The 14,397-nt window shown below is 46.2% G+C and overlaps 3 protein-coding genes across 3 annotated transcripts; all 3 read left to right on the plus strand.

Moving 5' to 3' along the window:
* Positions 1-1,602: 1,602 nt before the first annotated feature.
* On the plus strand, positions 1,603-3,298 carry F5147DRAFT_778948 (uncharacterized protein; the record flags this gene model as incomplete). The annotated part of the gene is made up of 4 exons (XM_041442209.1): positions 1,603-1,989; positions 2,042-2,299; positions 2,352-2,941; positions 3,001-3,298. 4 exons carry the CDS (start codon positions 1,603-1,605, stop codon positions 3,296-3,298), a joined length of 1,533 nt encoding a protein of 510 aa, XP_041287602.1.
* A 141-nt stretch (positions 3,299-3,439) lies between these two features.
* F5147DRAFT_657117 (uncharacterized protein) lies at positions 3,440-7,312 on the plus strand (the record flags this gene model as incomplete). The annotated part of the gene is made up of 16 exons (XM_041434206.1): positions 3,440-3,482; positions 3,539-3,609; positions 3,665-3,748; positions 3,868-3,981; positions 4,031-4,114; positions 4,164-4,652; positions 4,867-5,061; positions 5,111-5,287; positions 5,345-5,500; positions 5,672-5,690; positions 5,766-5,843; positions 5,989-6,053; positions 6,278-6,542; positions 6,594-6,802; positions 7,062-7,125; positions 7,173-7,312. 16 exons carry the CDS (start codon positions 3,440-3,442, stop codon positions 7,310-7,312), a joined length of 2,253 nt encoding a protein of 750 aa, XP_041287603.1.
* A 1,121-nt stretch (positions 7,313-8,433) lies between these two features.
* F5147DRAFT_819882 (uncharacterized protein) lies at positions 8,434-13,214 on the plus strand (the record flags this gene model as incomplete). The annotated part of the gene is made up of 21 exons (XM_041443653.1): positions 8,434-8,499; positions 8,758-8,869; positions 8,904-8,925; positions 9,003-9,093; positions 9,125-9,171; positions 9,373-9,643; positions 9,749-9,898; positions 10,036-10,849; positions 11,149-11,186; positions 11,309-11,380; positions 11,433-11,458; positions 11,520-11,532; positions 11,582-11,624; positions 11,723-11,738; positions 11,814-12,093; positions 12,322-12,351; positions 12,405-12,419; positions 12,651-12,715; positions 12,765-12,808; positions 12,867-12,988; positions 13,035-13,214. The coding sequence occupies 21 exons, from the start codon at positions 8,434-8,436 to the stop codon at positions 13,212-13,214; spliced, it is 2,517 nt and encodes an 838-aa protein (XP_041287604.1).
* Between the last annotated feature and the right edge of the window lie 1,183 nt (positions 13,215-14,397).

Consider the following 14,397-nt stretch of genomic DNA (forward strand, 5'->3'; position numbering starts at 1 on the left):
CGTACGTTCTACCCATTGGAAAAAAATCAACTCCCAGCTTGGCACCAACGACTATGACGAAGCAGATGGAGAGGAATGGGAGGATGCAGATGCCGGATGGAAGAGGACACCGGTATCACCACTGAAACACCAGGTCCACGGCGTTATCATGCTGCAGAATTATACCATCGTTCTCTCGTGGGTGTTTTGCGAGAGAAGCTGGCTAATGCCCAGGATGATAAGCTCTTCCATTACGAGCTGTACCAGCTGCGTTGGAATCCTCCTCACCTGGATACCAAAGTCACCGTCTATGGGGACTTGTACACGTCTACCGCTTTTCACGAAGCCCACAATGATCTGCAAGAATTGCCGGGGGAGCCTGGCTGCGATTTACCTCGAGTGGTGGCTGGCCTCATGTTTTGGTCTGATGCCATGCAACTCACTTCATTTGGCACTGCCAAACTGTGGCCTACCTACATGTACTTTGGCAACGAGTCCAAGTATCGTTGTTGCAAGCCATCGCTCAATTTGAGCAATCATGTTGCCTACTTTGAAATGGTTCGTCTTGCTACATTGTTTGATCTGCTGTATACTTAACATTGTTACCAGCTCCCCGATTCGTTCAAAGCCTTTACAGATGGGAAAGGCATGAACAGCAAGTGTGCAACACATTGTCACAGAGCCTTCTTTCACGAGCAATGGAAGATTTTACTGGACGATGAGTTCCTCGAGGCATACGAGCATGGCATTGTGGTGTCTTGCTGTGACAGTATCATGCACAGATTCTACCTGAGGATCTTTACTTATTCTGCAGACTATCCAGAAAAGTACGTATACTCAATTTGTATCTCAAATAGTATTGATTATAATTTCACCAGAGTACTTATAGCTACTGTTCGAAACTTGGGAGGGTGCCCATGTCCCCACTGCCTTATACCTAAGAATCATATCCAGAACATGGGCATGCCTCAAGACAGACAACAACGTCAGACCCTTTCTCGCAGTGATGAGAAAAGGAGAATGCTCGTAAATGACGCCCACTCACTGATTTATGAGCACAACTTTGCAGTCGGCAGCGCAGCGGTGGAACACATTTTGAAGCCTCAGTCGTGGGTGCCTACCTCAGTAAGACTTCCACTTGGTTTGCATTTGCCATCAATGACCAACTATATCTTAGAATGCATTCTCAGACTGCCTTGGACATATGGGTTTCAATATATTTCATGCCCTTGTGGTGGATCTACTACACGAGTTTGAGATTGGCGTATGGAAGATGTTGTTTATTCACTTATTGCAGATCATTACGGCACAGGACCCGGTCCTCATTCATTGATTGGATCAGAGGTATGATGTATGATACATGTCACTTGCCTGATTCAGCTGATTTCTGTCGTCAGATACAAAGAGACTCTGACATTTGGCTCAGCCACCATTCGAAGATTTTCAGCCAATTCATCCGAGATGAAACGTTTGGCGGCTAGAAACTTTGAAGATCTCCTTCAGGCATGTTATTACCGTCATTCAACCGGGATAGGCTAACACAATGTACAGTGCTCCATCCCTGTGTTTGATAGCCTTCTTCTGGAGCCGCATAATCAGACTATTCTTAAGCTACTATTCACCATGGCTCATTGGCATGGGCTAGCTAAGCTCAGAATGCATTCTGATCTCACCCTCGAGATCATGGACCACGTGACGTCAGCGCTCGGCCAACAGTTTTGCCAATTCAAGGCCACAGTTTGTGATGCTTACGAGACCCACGAGCTCGGCCAGGAAGTCAGGTCTCGTGCCCGACGCCGTGCGAAGAAGGAGGCGAACCAGGAAGGGCATAAAGGCACAAGACCTACTTGTGTCGTAGGGCAACCGGAGGTGGATGACTCGAAGGTGTCAGCCAAGAATGTGAAACGCACCAAGGCATTCAAATTTCAAACATACAAATTTCACGCGTTGGGAGACTATGTGTCTACTATTCGCCGGTATGGAACATCTGATTCCTATAGCACTGAACCGGTCTGTCCTATAATCTCCAACTATATGAACTTCCCTCACATGACTTCTCCAGGGCAAACTCAAACACCGTTCTCCCAAGGCAAGATACCGTCGTACTGATCGCAAATCTTTTGTTAAACAGCTGACTCGGATTGAGCGCCGTCAGAATCACATTCGTCGTATTGGTGACACTGTTGTTCATCGCCCCTATGTCGAAATTTCCGAGGTAGCAAGAAGTCCTCAAGCTCATCATCATATTGGCCTCACACAAAAGTACCCTGTACATATAGGATCATACTTAATTAGCCACCCCGGTGATCCAGCCATAGAAGTGGGTCATATACTGCTATATCGAGAGCCTTCCTTTTAACACGTTCTTTCAGAACTTTGTTCCGAAACTGAAGGAACACCTCTTACGTCGAATAAATACCTCCAAAGGCCCTCCAGGAGTCGAAGACGAACATGATATAAATACAATTATCCTGAAGGACGATTGCATGTATCAACATAATATCGCTAGATTCAACTACACAACCTATGATGTCCGAAGAGCCCAGGACATTATCAACCCAAGGACTTCACATTGTAACATTATGGTGCTCCACTCCGACGATGATATGGGGTGCCAGGGTCACAGGTACATCTACGGCAAGGTACTAGGCATATATCACGTCGATGTCATATTCATCGGACATGGTATGATCGACTACACTCCAATCCGAATGGAGTTCCTGTGGATTCACTGGTACGAGCCCATGAATGAAGTGTCTGCCTGGGAGACTTCAACCTTAGATCGAGTCAACTTCCCGCCCCTGACGAATGAACACTCATTTGACTTTCTTGATCCCGCAGATGTTCTTCGGGGCTGTCACATCATTCCTCGTTTCGCCAGAGGCAAGAGACGTGTTGATGGATCGGGTGTGTCGGCATGTGCGGGGGATAAAGATGACTGGCGCAAATACTATGTTAATCGGTGAGTTGGTCGTAATGCAACAAGGATCAGCAGTATTGAGTTCAAGTTTGCCATGTTAGGTTTGTTGACCGTGATATGCTTATATGTTTTCACTTCGGGCTTGGCATTGGACATGTGTATTCTCACCATCGCGCCACGCAAGTTGAACTTCAACGAGAAGACATTGCCTTACATGCATCATTTAATGATGATATGGAAGACCCCGCAGACGACGTGGAAATAGATTATGGTAGTAATGAAAGCGATGGTACCGACAGCGGATTAAACATTGAGCAGCCGTTCAGTTCCAATAAATCACTACTAAACCAATTTGATGAGATGTATGATGGCGAGGTAGAATTAGATTACGAAAACTAGATGCCCTTGATCTTTCGCTGCAAATCTAGCTCAATTATTCCACGACTGTAAAAAAACCTTAAATTTAATGGCACCGCTTTCGCGGTCAACCATTTGAGCTGTAATTGGGCAATTTTCATGTAAAGCATTGACTGCGTTGTGATGGCGGTCAGAGGCAGGTCAAATGCGGTCAGCTGCGGTCGAAGTATGTAATTATATTCAAATAAATGTATTTTCTCCCTTTCACCTTAACATCTGCAGATATTATGGAACCTCAACTTCGTGAATGTTATCTATTCAGCGACCTTTCACCCAGCATGATGCCTATTTCTGTGCGTTGTTTTTCCTGATCTTGCCATTTCAACGTCACTAACTTACTTCCTCCAGGGCCTCCTCAGCTTAGACACAGCGTTCGATTTTGTTGGTTATGTTTCTATTGGGGAACAAAAATCAACATTGTTCCCGCTATATGTAAGTTTTCTTTTCTTGAGACTTGTGGGAGTGTCTCACTGTGCACCAGTGTTTATCCACGTCCCTCGATGCTGTAGGTGGTTCATTTGTCCGGTGTTACGCACTAACTGTCTCTATAGCTCAAGCAACAGATCTGCTTGATTGGCTATATTGCGACACCAATTATGCACAACGGGATAGAAATCGTGCACCATTCTGTGTACGAACCTGGGTCCATGCCCATATACACTCAGGTACCGTGCACTAGACTGCACCTTGCTCTCTCATTGATTGGTTTTGTAGCATGCCGAGCCATCTAGGAAGTTGGATTTGGCTCCCCAGGCCTACATGACGACTGACCACATTCTTTACGTCAAATATGATTGGGTAAGTCCGCCTTAAAATCTTAAAGTTATGTCGCATCATAAAATTACAGCCCACCCTGGACATTCAGAAAACAACGGCCTTTCTCGCTGAGTTTCCCCAGGGACGCAGCCCCATTGACATTGCTGTCGCTCTATCACAGCTCTTTCAGCCCTTTCAAACCTCCATGATTTCCCCGGAGTTCAATGACTATCAGCCGTTCCAGCCACCTCTCATTGTCCCGGAGCCAGAGCCTCCTGTGTTTGACATACTCCCATTTGGACGAACCCTGATTGTCCCTGAGGTACTCCCAGTGGTAGATTCCCGTGATCCTTCTGTGAACATGACTGGTTGCACGACGAATCTTGACGATGTCACGCAACCTGAAGCGCAGCAAGCAGACGGTCCAGACACTCTAAGTGTCATTCAAGAGCAGTATGCCCAGTGGAAAACAGTCCTTGTTCACTTGAGGGTCGAGATGACATCCGATGTTGCCCTTGGAAAACCCATCAATCTGTTCTTATTCACACAAGCGAATTACGCCAAGGAAAGGGCACAATTTGTCTGCGAGCTCTTCCAATGAAGCCTCGCTGTGGTCGGGATAAGTCGCACAGCTCTGGATTGCGGTCAGGAGCTCATTCATATAATATTCTCAGTACATTCTGACTCTTTTCTAGTCATATCACTCGATGGCCATACCCATATTTCAGAAGACACTATATTGGGGATGGTATGTTTCCTTCATTGATTTCATTTACGTTTCTCACCTAAAATAGGTCGGAAAATGGTTGTCTGCCCTTCTTTCTCTCATGAAACGGGCAGCTAGCATTGCAATCGCAGATGGCGGACTGATGACTAATTTTACCCTTCAAAACCCATGCCCCTTCGCCCTACAGAGTGAAATATGTTCCATGTGTGTACAATTGATGAACATGTTCATCTCTCCCAACTCGACCCATTTCCCGATTGCTGTCAGTTTTCTTCGTTGACTCTAGTGTTAATATCTTATTTTCCGCATAGACTAACGATTTTGTGTGGTTCCTTGGCATGGGCATTGCGAAATCACTCGTTTACTATCTGGTATACTGGCCTTCTAAATCAGCCAATGTGACAAGGATTATGGCTGATATCAACCGCCCTGTCTTCAGGGACGCCTCACACCTGCCCCCAGCGACGTTAGCATTTGCAGGGACCTGCGTAAGTCGCTTCTGCGTTACGGGCTCTTATTCATCTAAATGTGCCCCATTGTGTCAGTGTTACAGTGCCCTATTGTCATATCTGATAGATATGGTTAAGACAGGGGGAGTCACCATTGACTTGTCACAGTTCCCTTCTGTTAGCGAGGTTTATGACGGACTTCTCGGGACGGCTACTGTTCTCTTCGCACAGGAAGATGACCCAGACCTCCCGGTACTCTGGGTTTAGCTCGCAGAGTTTTGTAACCTGAGGTGAGTTGACATGAGATTCATTTCATTGCTACTGATTAATGGAATGCAACATGCAGGAAAACTGACATTGTCAAGATCGCCTGCCGCAAATAAGTCGAGCTGAAACATAATTCTTTTTCTATATGTTGTCAAGTCATCAGTTGGGTTTGAATGTACATGGCCCTGCGTTGTGTTGTGAATCTTCTTGAGATATGTGAGGATTAAGAGGCTCGTCATGGTAACTACAGCAATGCAAGTCAAATTGTGGCAGCTACGATCCACAGGCATGGTTCGTGTGAATGAGCAAGCACGTCTACAACCCTCCGGTAAGCAACGATACCTAAGCCCACTGATCGTACACTCAAAAAATCATCACACAGGGACTTGCATGTTATCTGATGGACTTTCCACGTTATACATAGATAATTGGTAATTCTTTTAATTACTTATTCATGCTGTGTTTTTTTATAGACCGCCAACGTACAGCCACTGCTGCCAGAACCGCTGTTGCACAGCCACGGCCTCTAAACTCCCTTGTAAGCCCTGAACAATCGCATGCGAGCCTCTTGTTGCCCCCCCCACTTCAATATGTTAAATATCAGTTCAGCTTTTCTTCCTACATGTAACACTCCTGCGACAAGACACTTGCTTGGTGAACACACCGAGAATGCCCTGAAATCTTGGCTGCAGAAACAGGGACGTGAAATTGTTAGTACACTCACATGTTTTGCATATTGTTTTCTCATAACATGAACTCCAGCTTCCAGACTCCCTCTTGATTACAGCATCTGTGCTGTTTGGATGGGTTGACCCCCTTGATCTCATCGCCATCCTTCATATAAGCCTCAGGGTCTCTGCAGTGGAGAGACAGCTCCAGCAGGAAGAGTACACTAGCATCACCTTCCTTGTGCAAGGAGGGTGTTGCTTGATGGAGCAGAGGATGTATCGAGCTCAGATGGAAGTTTCATTATTTAGTAAAGCTATTGCGAATGTGTATGAAGAGCTAAACACCCAATACCACCCACGTAAGGCATTCTCTCATTACATGATTTTTGACACCAATCTTCTTCCCCTAGCTACATGTCAAAAAAAAATTCTCAGAGAGCACCCTGTCGTGCATGTAGGAACGCCCCTCTCTGTTCATGATGACGTCTTGTCGGTCGATTTTGATCGCTCTCGACCATCAAAAGCTACTCGAGAGAAATGCGAGGCATGGCTTTCCACGTCATGGCAGTTTCAGACAGATTTCCCGCAAACTCGAGAAGTTTACGAACACGTCTCAAAGGTCAGTATTATTCTACTTTGAGGGACTCGGTGTTCTGACACTATGCAGACCAACAATACATTTCTTCCCCTGCCTTATTTGATAAAGGCCTGGGTTAGTTAGTAACGTCACATATGGTGACTATGTCAGCGCATCCTGTGTAGACATGAACCCCTTCCACCTCGACAAACCCGACAGCTTCAAAACAAGGGAGGACAAACCGCTGGATGTACTCAAGTCTGATTTTCATATTCTGCAGCTGATGAGATGACGTGCACAGTCTGAGGTGGACATTTTTTCTGAAGCTATTGCACACACTGCTGGGATTCAATGTACCAATGATGGTGGGTTTGCAGTTTTTACTTTTGTTGTCTTACTAATGTGACTGTAGGCACGTGCACATCCTCTGGAAGTGCTATGACTTATGAATCACATCTACCCAGCAACGCCTCTGACGATGATTGGTCTAACGATTGGTTTGACAATTGGTTTGACGACTCTGTATCCTCCAATGGCTCTGCGCTCATGTGACACTCTCGCCTGTAGTTGTACCTTGCCTTGAAGCGCAGTGCGGAACATGCATAACTATTGTATTGATATGCCATATTATGCCGTCTGTACGTTTGACTGGATCTTTATTTATATTGTGTTATCCCTATCATTATCACTTTGGTTATCGATTTCTATCTGCACAGTGTCTACGTTTCAGGCAGTCAAACTATAGGTGCTGTGGTTTGAACCTAATCAATGGTTTAGTTCCAGGACAGTCTGGTCCACTGCGACACCATCGAACATGACCGAACCGAAGTATGTATGGTTCTTTGTCTGCTTTGTATAGGTTGGTTCTTCATGGGTTCTTGAACAGTTCCGAACCTCACGATGCTCAGTATTCTTTTCCAAGTCAGTTCCAGAAGATTTTCTTCCATTATTTAATGCGACATTCTCATCGGATGCGGAGACAAGTTCGAGTGTCTCATTGCTCTTTGTCCTGTGAGTGAACCATGAAATGCTACCTTTGATATTTTCATTCATTTTTAGGCTATTACCCGCTTCACAACTCTCCCGGACGGAGAGTCCTGAGGTATCAACGTTTTGAAACAAGTCTTATCAAGGCTTCAAACTCGAACATGCAGACTGGAAAGTCCATAATGTTCTCAAGGTATGTCGCCATGGAATAACACATTGCTTGTTTGCTGATGTCCTACTGTAGGAGCTTGCTACTGCACAACAATCATTCTCATCTGCGAAACACCCATCAGCCTAGGTATGATCCCTACACTCCAATGTCTTGACGGTCGTTGGAGATTGATGGCAAGTGATGAAGGGTACGCGTCAGTTACTGATGCCCATCCAACAGGGACTCAAGAATGTCGAAAAATATTGCAAGAAGGCGAGTGAATTGGACCTTTACCTCATCTGTCTCGGTGAGTTTTTGTGTTTCCTGCTTTGCATTGTTGTTTCTCACACAGTTGAAGTTCTCGACCCAAACTACAAGCTAGCTTATATCGAAAGACGATGGACTCCTCAGGAAGTCGCACCTGGAAAGGCCTGCCTCGAGGTCGTGGTAAGTAGTACAGTATTATTATCATAACCTATTGACTTGACTGAGTCTGCATATATAGTATACCAACGTGAACCAGGCCAGCCTGGTTATGTCGGTTGTCACGTCCACCAAACCAGGGAAGCCTGATCAGGCAAGTACAAGTGAACTGCCAGATGTAATCCCCGATTTGATGCCTGGCTCAGACTGATGCTCAATTTTTCGCGCTGACAACCAGCATGCTCAATGCTTGCAACGTGCTGCACCGGACACCAACTTGAACGCCCCATGGATGACAACTGACTGGATGAAGGGCCCTCTCACCCAGTTGGCTAGACTGCGCACATTCCATCTCTCTCATGAGATCGCCGTGTAGTATCCTCTTATTGATTCTGCAATCTCCGTGAATCCTGAAATACCCCATGTGCACCACTAGCTACACCAACCAGCCTTACAAAGCCAGGAAGCTGCGTTCTTGAAGACACTTGAAGTTGCAGGCGAGTTTTTCTTCTTGACGGGCTGCCTTCCCCCAATACAATGGCGAACAGGTGAGTCATTCGCCCTCCCCCCCTTCTCTTGCAGTGCTCACACTCTTGCAACTTCTGTATGTTCATTCAGAATGCCTGCCTCGATGGCAAGCAAGCACCCTCTCTCTTGATGCCTGACGATCTGCCTGCGCAGACCACCTCCAAGCGCCGCTGAATTGCTGCTCCCGATGGTGCCAATTTGGACGGCCCACCTGCATTCACAGTTCCAGCTGCTCAAAACCCTGGTAAGTGTCGTGTTTTTCTTGCATCTGGAAGAAACTGTTTGCCACTCCAGAACTCAAGCTGCTAGCTATGACCAAAAGGTACCACCATTTTCTCAGCTGGCACACTTGGTTCCAACTTGAAGCTCAGCCTTTCAATCTTGTTGTCATCCATCCTCGCATTCATACTCGCTCTCCCCATCTCACATTACCTCGAGATTCCTTTGGATCCAATCAGCCTCACTGAAGCTCTACCTTTCTTTGTGTGCACGGTTAGTTTCGATAAGCCCCTCCGTCTTGCAGCTGCAGTGTTCGACCATCCTCATCTGTTGTCAAGGAGGACAGGTGGTGTGGCCAGATGAAACCTGCTGGTGAAGTAGTTATGGAAGCCATTCAAAGCAGCGGTAATGCCATCTTACGTGATTACACGCTCGAGATCGTAGTTCTCTCCATGGGAGCGAAGAGTAAAGTTGGTGGTCTGAAGGAGTTCTGTGTGCTTGCATCACTGACACTGACATTGGATTGTGTTTTGTTTGGCACCTTCTATGCCGCGATGTTGGCAATTATGGTCAAGGTTAGTGATCATGTGATTTCCTTTTTTGGATTAACTGGGTTAGGGTCAACATAGTTTTTTCTCTGATTGTTCTCCAGAACAATGCTCATGGCCTGATTGTTTTAGGTCCAAAGGATCAAAGCTGCTCGTGATATGACAAGATACTGGAGCTCCAACAGTCTTAGTGAATGCAAGCTAAGTGCCCTCGTCCGTCCACCTCAAGTCCAGGACGCCAGTCTTAGCCATCAGCCATCAGAAACTCTATTGGTGTCAAGGGTTCTATACTCAGATAGAAGAACAGCCCAGTGCCAGAATTTAAGGAAAAAAATACCCTCGCACGTCTGAAACTTCTTCTCATACGTCACTGCCACACCTGACCTCCTTTCTTGTCACATTGATGTCCAATTGCATAGATCGCATCCTTCCTGACTCTGCACATTCTCAACTTTGCAACCACGCTCACTCCCGTAACCATTTCGAGATACCAGACTCAGACCTTGATTGGCTCTGCAAGAACCGCCTATTCGGTGTCACACAGAGTTGACATAGCCTCTCCTGCCATTGCTAGTGTCCTCGCCAACCTTGCTGCTATCAACACCACACTTCAAGTAGAAATCGAGGTCAAAGCCAACGTGTCCACGTCTACTGATCTGTCTGTCAAGATCGCCCCGCCCCTGTATATCCGCGTCACGCCACCAGGTCCGGTTCGTCCCCGCGCACTATTCAGATCTACAGATGCGATCGAGAACTTCATGACTGGTTGGACGATACTCGTCGACGATCCCATTCTATCAAAATGGATCGTCCTTGTCCTCGCTGTCAGCGTAGCACTCAAGGATTACCTTCTCAAGGGTATTGCTGAGGGTGCTATGCATGGACTCCAGCCCAACAATGTGCACTTTAGGTCAGTTGTTGCCGAGAAATGCGAAAAGGATAATGAGGAAATAGTGATCCCTAGAGTTAGGGCTGCTGGTGGACGTAGACGGTCATCCTTTGTGGTTGGTGATTCGAAGCCGTCCTCGCCGAGTTCTTCAGATTCCGAGAAGCCTATTGTCCATCCCCTTGCTATTCGCTCTATGCAGGTCATTGCACCCATTGCAATTCCCGCTACCGCTGGCGCGTCTGCACAGATGCTTGACATGAAGCTCTGCACACAAGCTGCACCTGCACCAAGAGAGGACCAGCCGATTCAGTTCCCCCATTCGGTCGTTGGAGCAGTGCATCGAGGTGTTTGAGAATGGACCTTGTCCTGTGTCAGCGGCTCTTGCGATGCTCAATGACGAAGAGGTTGTCATGCTTGTACAGAATGGGAAGATTGCGGCATAAGCTTTAGAGAAAGTGCTTGGTGATCTTGAGCGGGCTGTTACCATCCTTTGTGCATTGATCTGCAAGCCTGTCACGCACCTTGCGCGACCTCGCATGGCATCCGAATGCAAATTGCACAATGGTCTTGTATGGTGCAACAACGGCATTGCGAGGGGAAGGACTTTGCATGTTGCAGCTCTCTGACCTCTTCATCTCATCAGCCTTCCTTGACAGCATTTCGAGTCGTCGTGCACCTGCGGTATGCTTGACGTTCCTGTCCATTTCAATGATGACTAACAGTTGCAGCAGGTCCTTTGCTGACAATGCAAAAGTGAAGACCAATTGGAACATCAAACATGTGTTCCATTTCTTGCACAACAGATACGAGACGAGGAGCATGACTCCTCGAGCATTCTGTACCTGCAGAAGAACAGTAGCAGCAACATCGAGCAGGTGTATGAATTTTCGCGTTATACGAATTGGTTTCCATCTAACAATTTTCTAGTTTAGAGAAATGTCACATTCTCGCAAGTAAGTCTATAAATACGGCTTACAGGCACGCGAATATCGACTTGATAACCTCTTGTTTTAGGTGTTCCTGCATAGTGAGCAATCATGTAACTGGCTCGCTACCTTTTCTCATCTTTGTGAAAGGTCTCATCGCAAACCAAGACGCACAGCACATCTTTATACTCACGTGAGTTCTGCCCCGATGAGACAAATTTACCAATTGATGTTGGTTTAGACCTTAAGAGCAAAAGATTGTCGAGTGTACCACGTCATGTTATGTCTTAGGTTGCAGCAGCATGGGGTAAGTGTCCTGCCCCTGATACGAGTAGCTCATTTATTACGCTCGACTAGAAAAACCACGACAATGTTGTTTAAGATTCTCAGCATTCAGCAAGCTTGGGAGACAAGTGGCGTTGACATACCGAAGCCACGCCAAATCTTCATCACCAAATCCAGAGTGCTCGCGACGAAAGGAAGAGTATTTCACGAAGCTTCTCGAATCTCTGGCGTCAGCAGGCTATATCCTGGAGGAACTTGCAAAAATGAAGACACAAAGTATACAGGAGGGCCTTGTTGATCTCGACGACCTGCCCGAATCACAGATGAATATACCCATGAAATACAGTGAACTTGAGGATAAGCACTTTCCTCTTTCTGTAACTTTTGATTGAGTATGTCCCAATCTGTTGTCCGGATAGTTTCCAAGCTCATAGTTTGTAGGACTTTTCTTCAGTATTGATGATGCTGAGGCGCATGACTGTTTCGTCACCTATGACATATTCGCAAATCAATACTGGCCTCATTTTCTGCAGAATCTCACTAAGAATCTCAGTAGTGTCCTTTTCTCTTGTGATGACAATGAAATACTGACACTACCCCATCAGACCTGTGGTTGGTTTTCGGCGAATTCACGAGTGAGTACTATTTGTATTACCCTGACACTGACAATTTCTGAATATGTCTATAGGGATCGTTAAAGGCTGTGAACATGCACTGACATCTGACATGTCCTGAAGGAGTTCTCGATCGCCCGAATTACCTCCGTCTTTCTCATCGTTCTAACCCAAACTTTGCGAATCAGACTGGAATTCTGTATGTCATCTTCGTGTATTATAAGAAAATCAAGAAGCAGCGACGTCATCACGATGTTGCAGACCAGTACGACTTATTCCCCCTTTTCATCCACATAATGTAACGATATATGCCCAAACAGCACGTATGTGATACTCAAGGTATTGCAGAACCAGAAGTTCCCCCTGGCCAACAGATCAATTATCTGTACGTGTTATCCCCACCAATGTATCTTACCCCTGACCACCTGCATTAGATACATTGACGAAGCACAAGATAATCTTCTGATCAACGCACTCTGTGAGTAGCTACTCCATTTCTTTGTTGACAGAGATCCCTTCAGAACTTTATGTTATAGTTTTGAGGCGATTATGCAGGATTCCAAATGGTTCATTCTGTGCTGGGGACACTGCACAGACAATCTCTGGAGGGAGTTCCTTCAGGTTTGATGATTCGAAAGTGTTTCTCTACTGTGTGGAGGTCAGCAGACAGGAACTTTGCTCAGACCTGAATTGATACCTTACAGCAGCAGCAAAATATCACCGATGGAGCATGTCTTCACCAGCCTATGATGTTCAAATTGGCGATCAACTACAGAATACACGGTGGCATCATTAACTGCGCGCATTCTGTGACTGAACCACACAAAAATGGCCAGACACAATCAATAACCTTTGGCCAGAAAACGGGGTGGTTGACAGGCTGAAGTCTGTATTTTTTACTGGTTGGGATAATGACACTGTTCGTTATGAGCAATTATTATTCAGTGTTATGACACACGGTCATGTGCGACTAGGATGATCTAAACAGCGACAACCACGACAGTGGTACCGAGTGCTGAGAGTCGTCGGCCTTTACAGACAAGCAAAGGTTGCGTACTCGAATGTAGCTCGTGGTGGTTAACGAGGGGTTACGCTGAGATGATAGCGGGTTTACAGACAGTGAGAGGCGTCACTGAAGGTACGAGTCGATGTCGAGCAGGTAGCTTTAGCGGGACAAGGAGTTCAAGGGTAAACCTAGTAAGATTAAAGTAAGGAACGTCTACTTTAATCTTCGACCTTATATAAGGCTACTCTTCGTATCTAAGCTCAGCCTAAAGCTGGGTTCTAATCTGCTTATCTACATGAGTCAGAGATAGTGTCCATGAGGCGGGCTTCTATCGTAGATAGGGTCCATGCGGTACCCTTCTATCAGTACATGAGGCAGCACGAGGCTTGCCTTCTATCTTGATAACATAAATAGGTCTTCTAGACCTATGTCGTCATGTGTCGTCATATGCGGTCCAGACCGCTTATCTAAGCCGGCAGTTGCCGCTTATCGTCTATCATCATCTGTCGTCATGATCGTCATAGAGCTGGTGAGACTCCGGTATCGTCTATAGCCGTGTGGTGGCAGAGGGCTGTCTGCTGGCGGGGGACTCATGCCATGTTACTGTAACATTCAGGGCAAGGTAAGTAGGCCTGGATGCTATCCCTCCTTCCTTCCTGAGGATTCTTCTAGCGCTAGTCACATCGAATTCGGAGCCCAGCAATTAATAAGAGGTTTCATTCATACGTTGATAAGGTGATGGCCGCTGCCTGTGACTATTTAATTTCGAACTAATTTATAGTTTTATTAGTACCTGCTACTCCTTCTCATGTCCCCCAATATAAAAACAAACCAACAACAAAGGTTGGAATAGGACTCGGACAGTCCTCGGTTCTCATTCAGTTGGACTTGGTTGGACTCGGAGCTGAGACTTACAAGAAAAGCACAGTGAGTAACCCCTCACAGCCATCAATGTCCTGCAATTAATAATCCACCAAAGCACTCAGCCTGTGTGTTGCACTGTTATCAGTAAGATAGGTAGAGATACTCACAGAGTTCTTTCTCTTTGCGGAAAACATCCA

The sequence above is a fragment of the Suillus discolor genome (assembly GCF_016758755.1).
Source record: "Suillus discolor strain FC423 chromosome Unknown F5147scaffold_78, whole genome shotgun sequence".
Classification (NCBI taxonomy): Eukaryota; Fungi; Basidiomycota; class Agaricomycetes; order Boletales; family Suillaceae; genus Suillus; species Suillus discolor.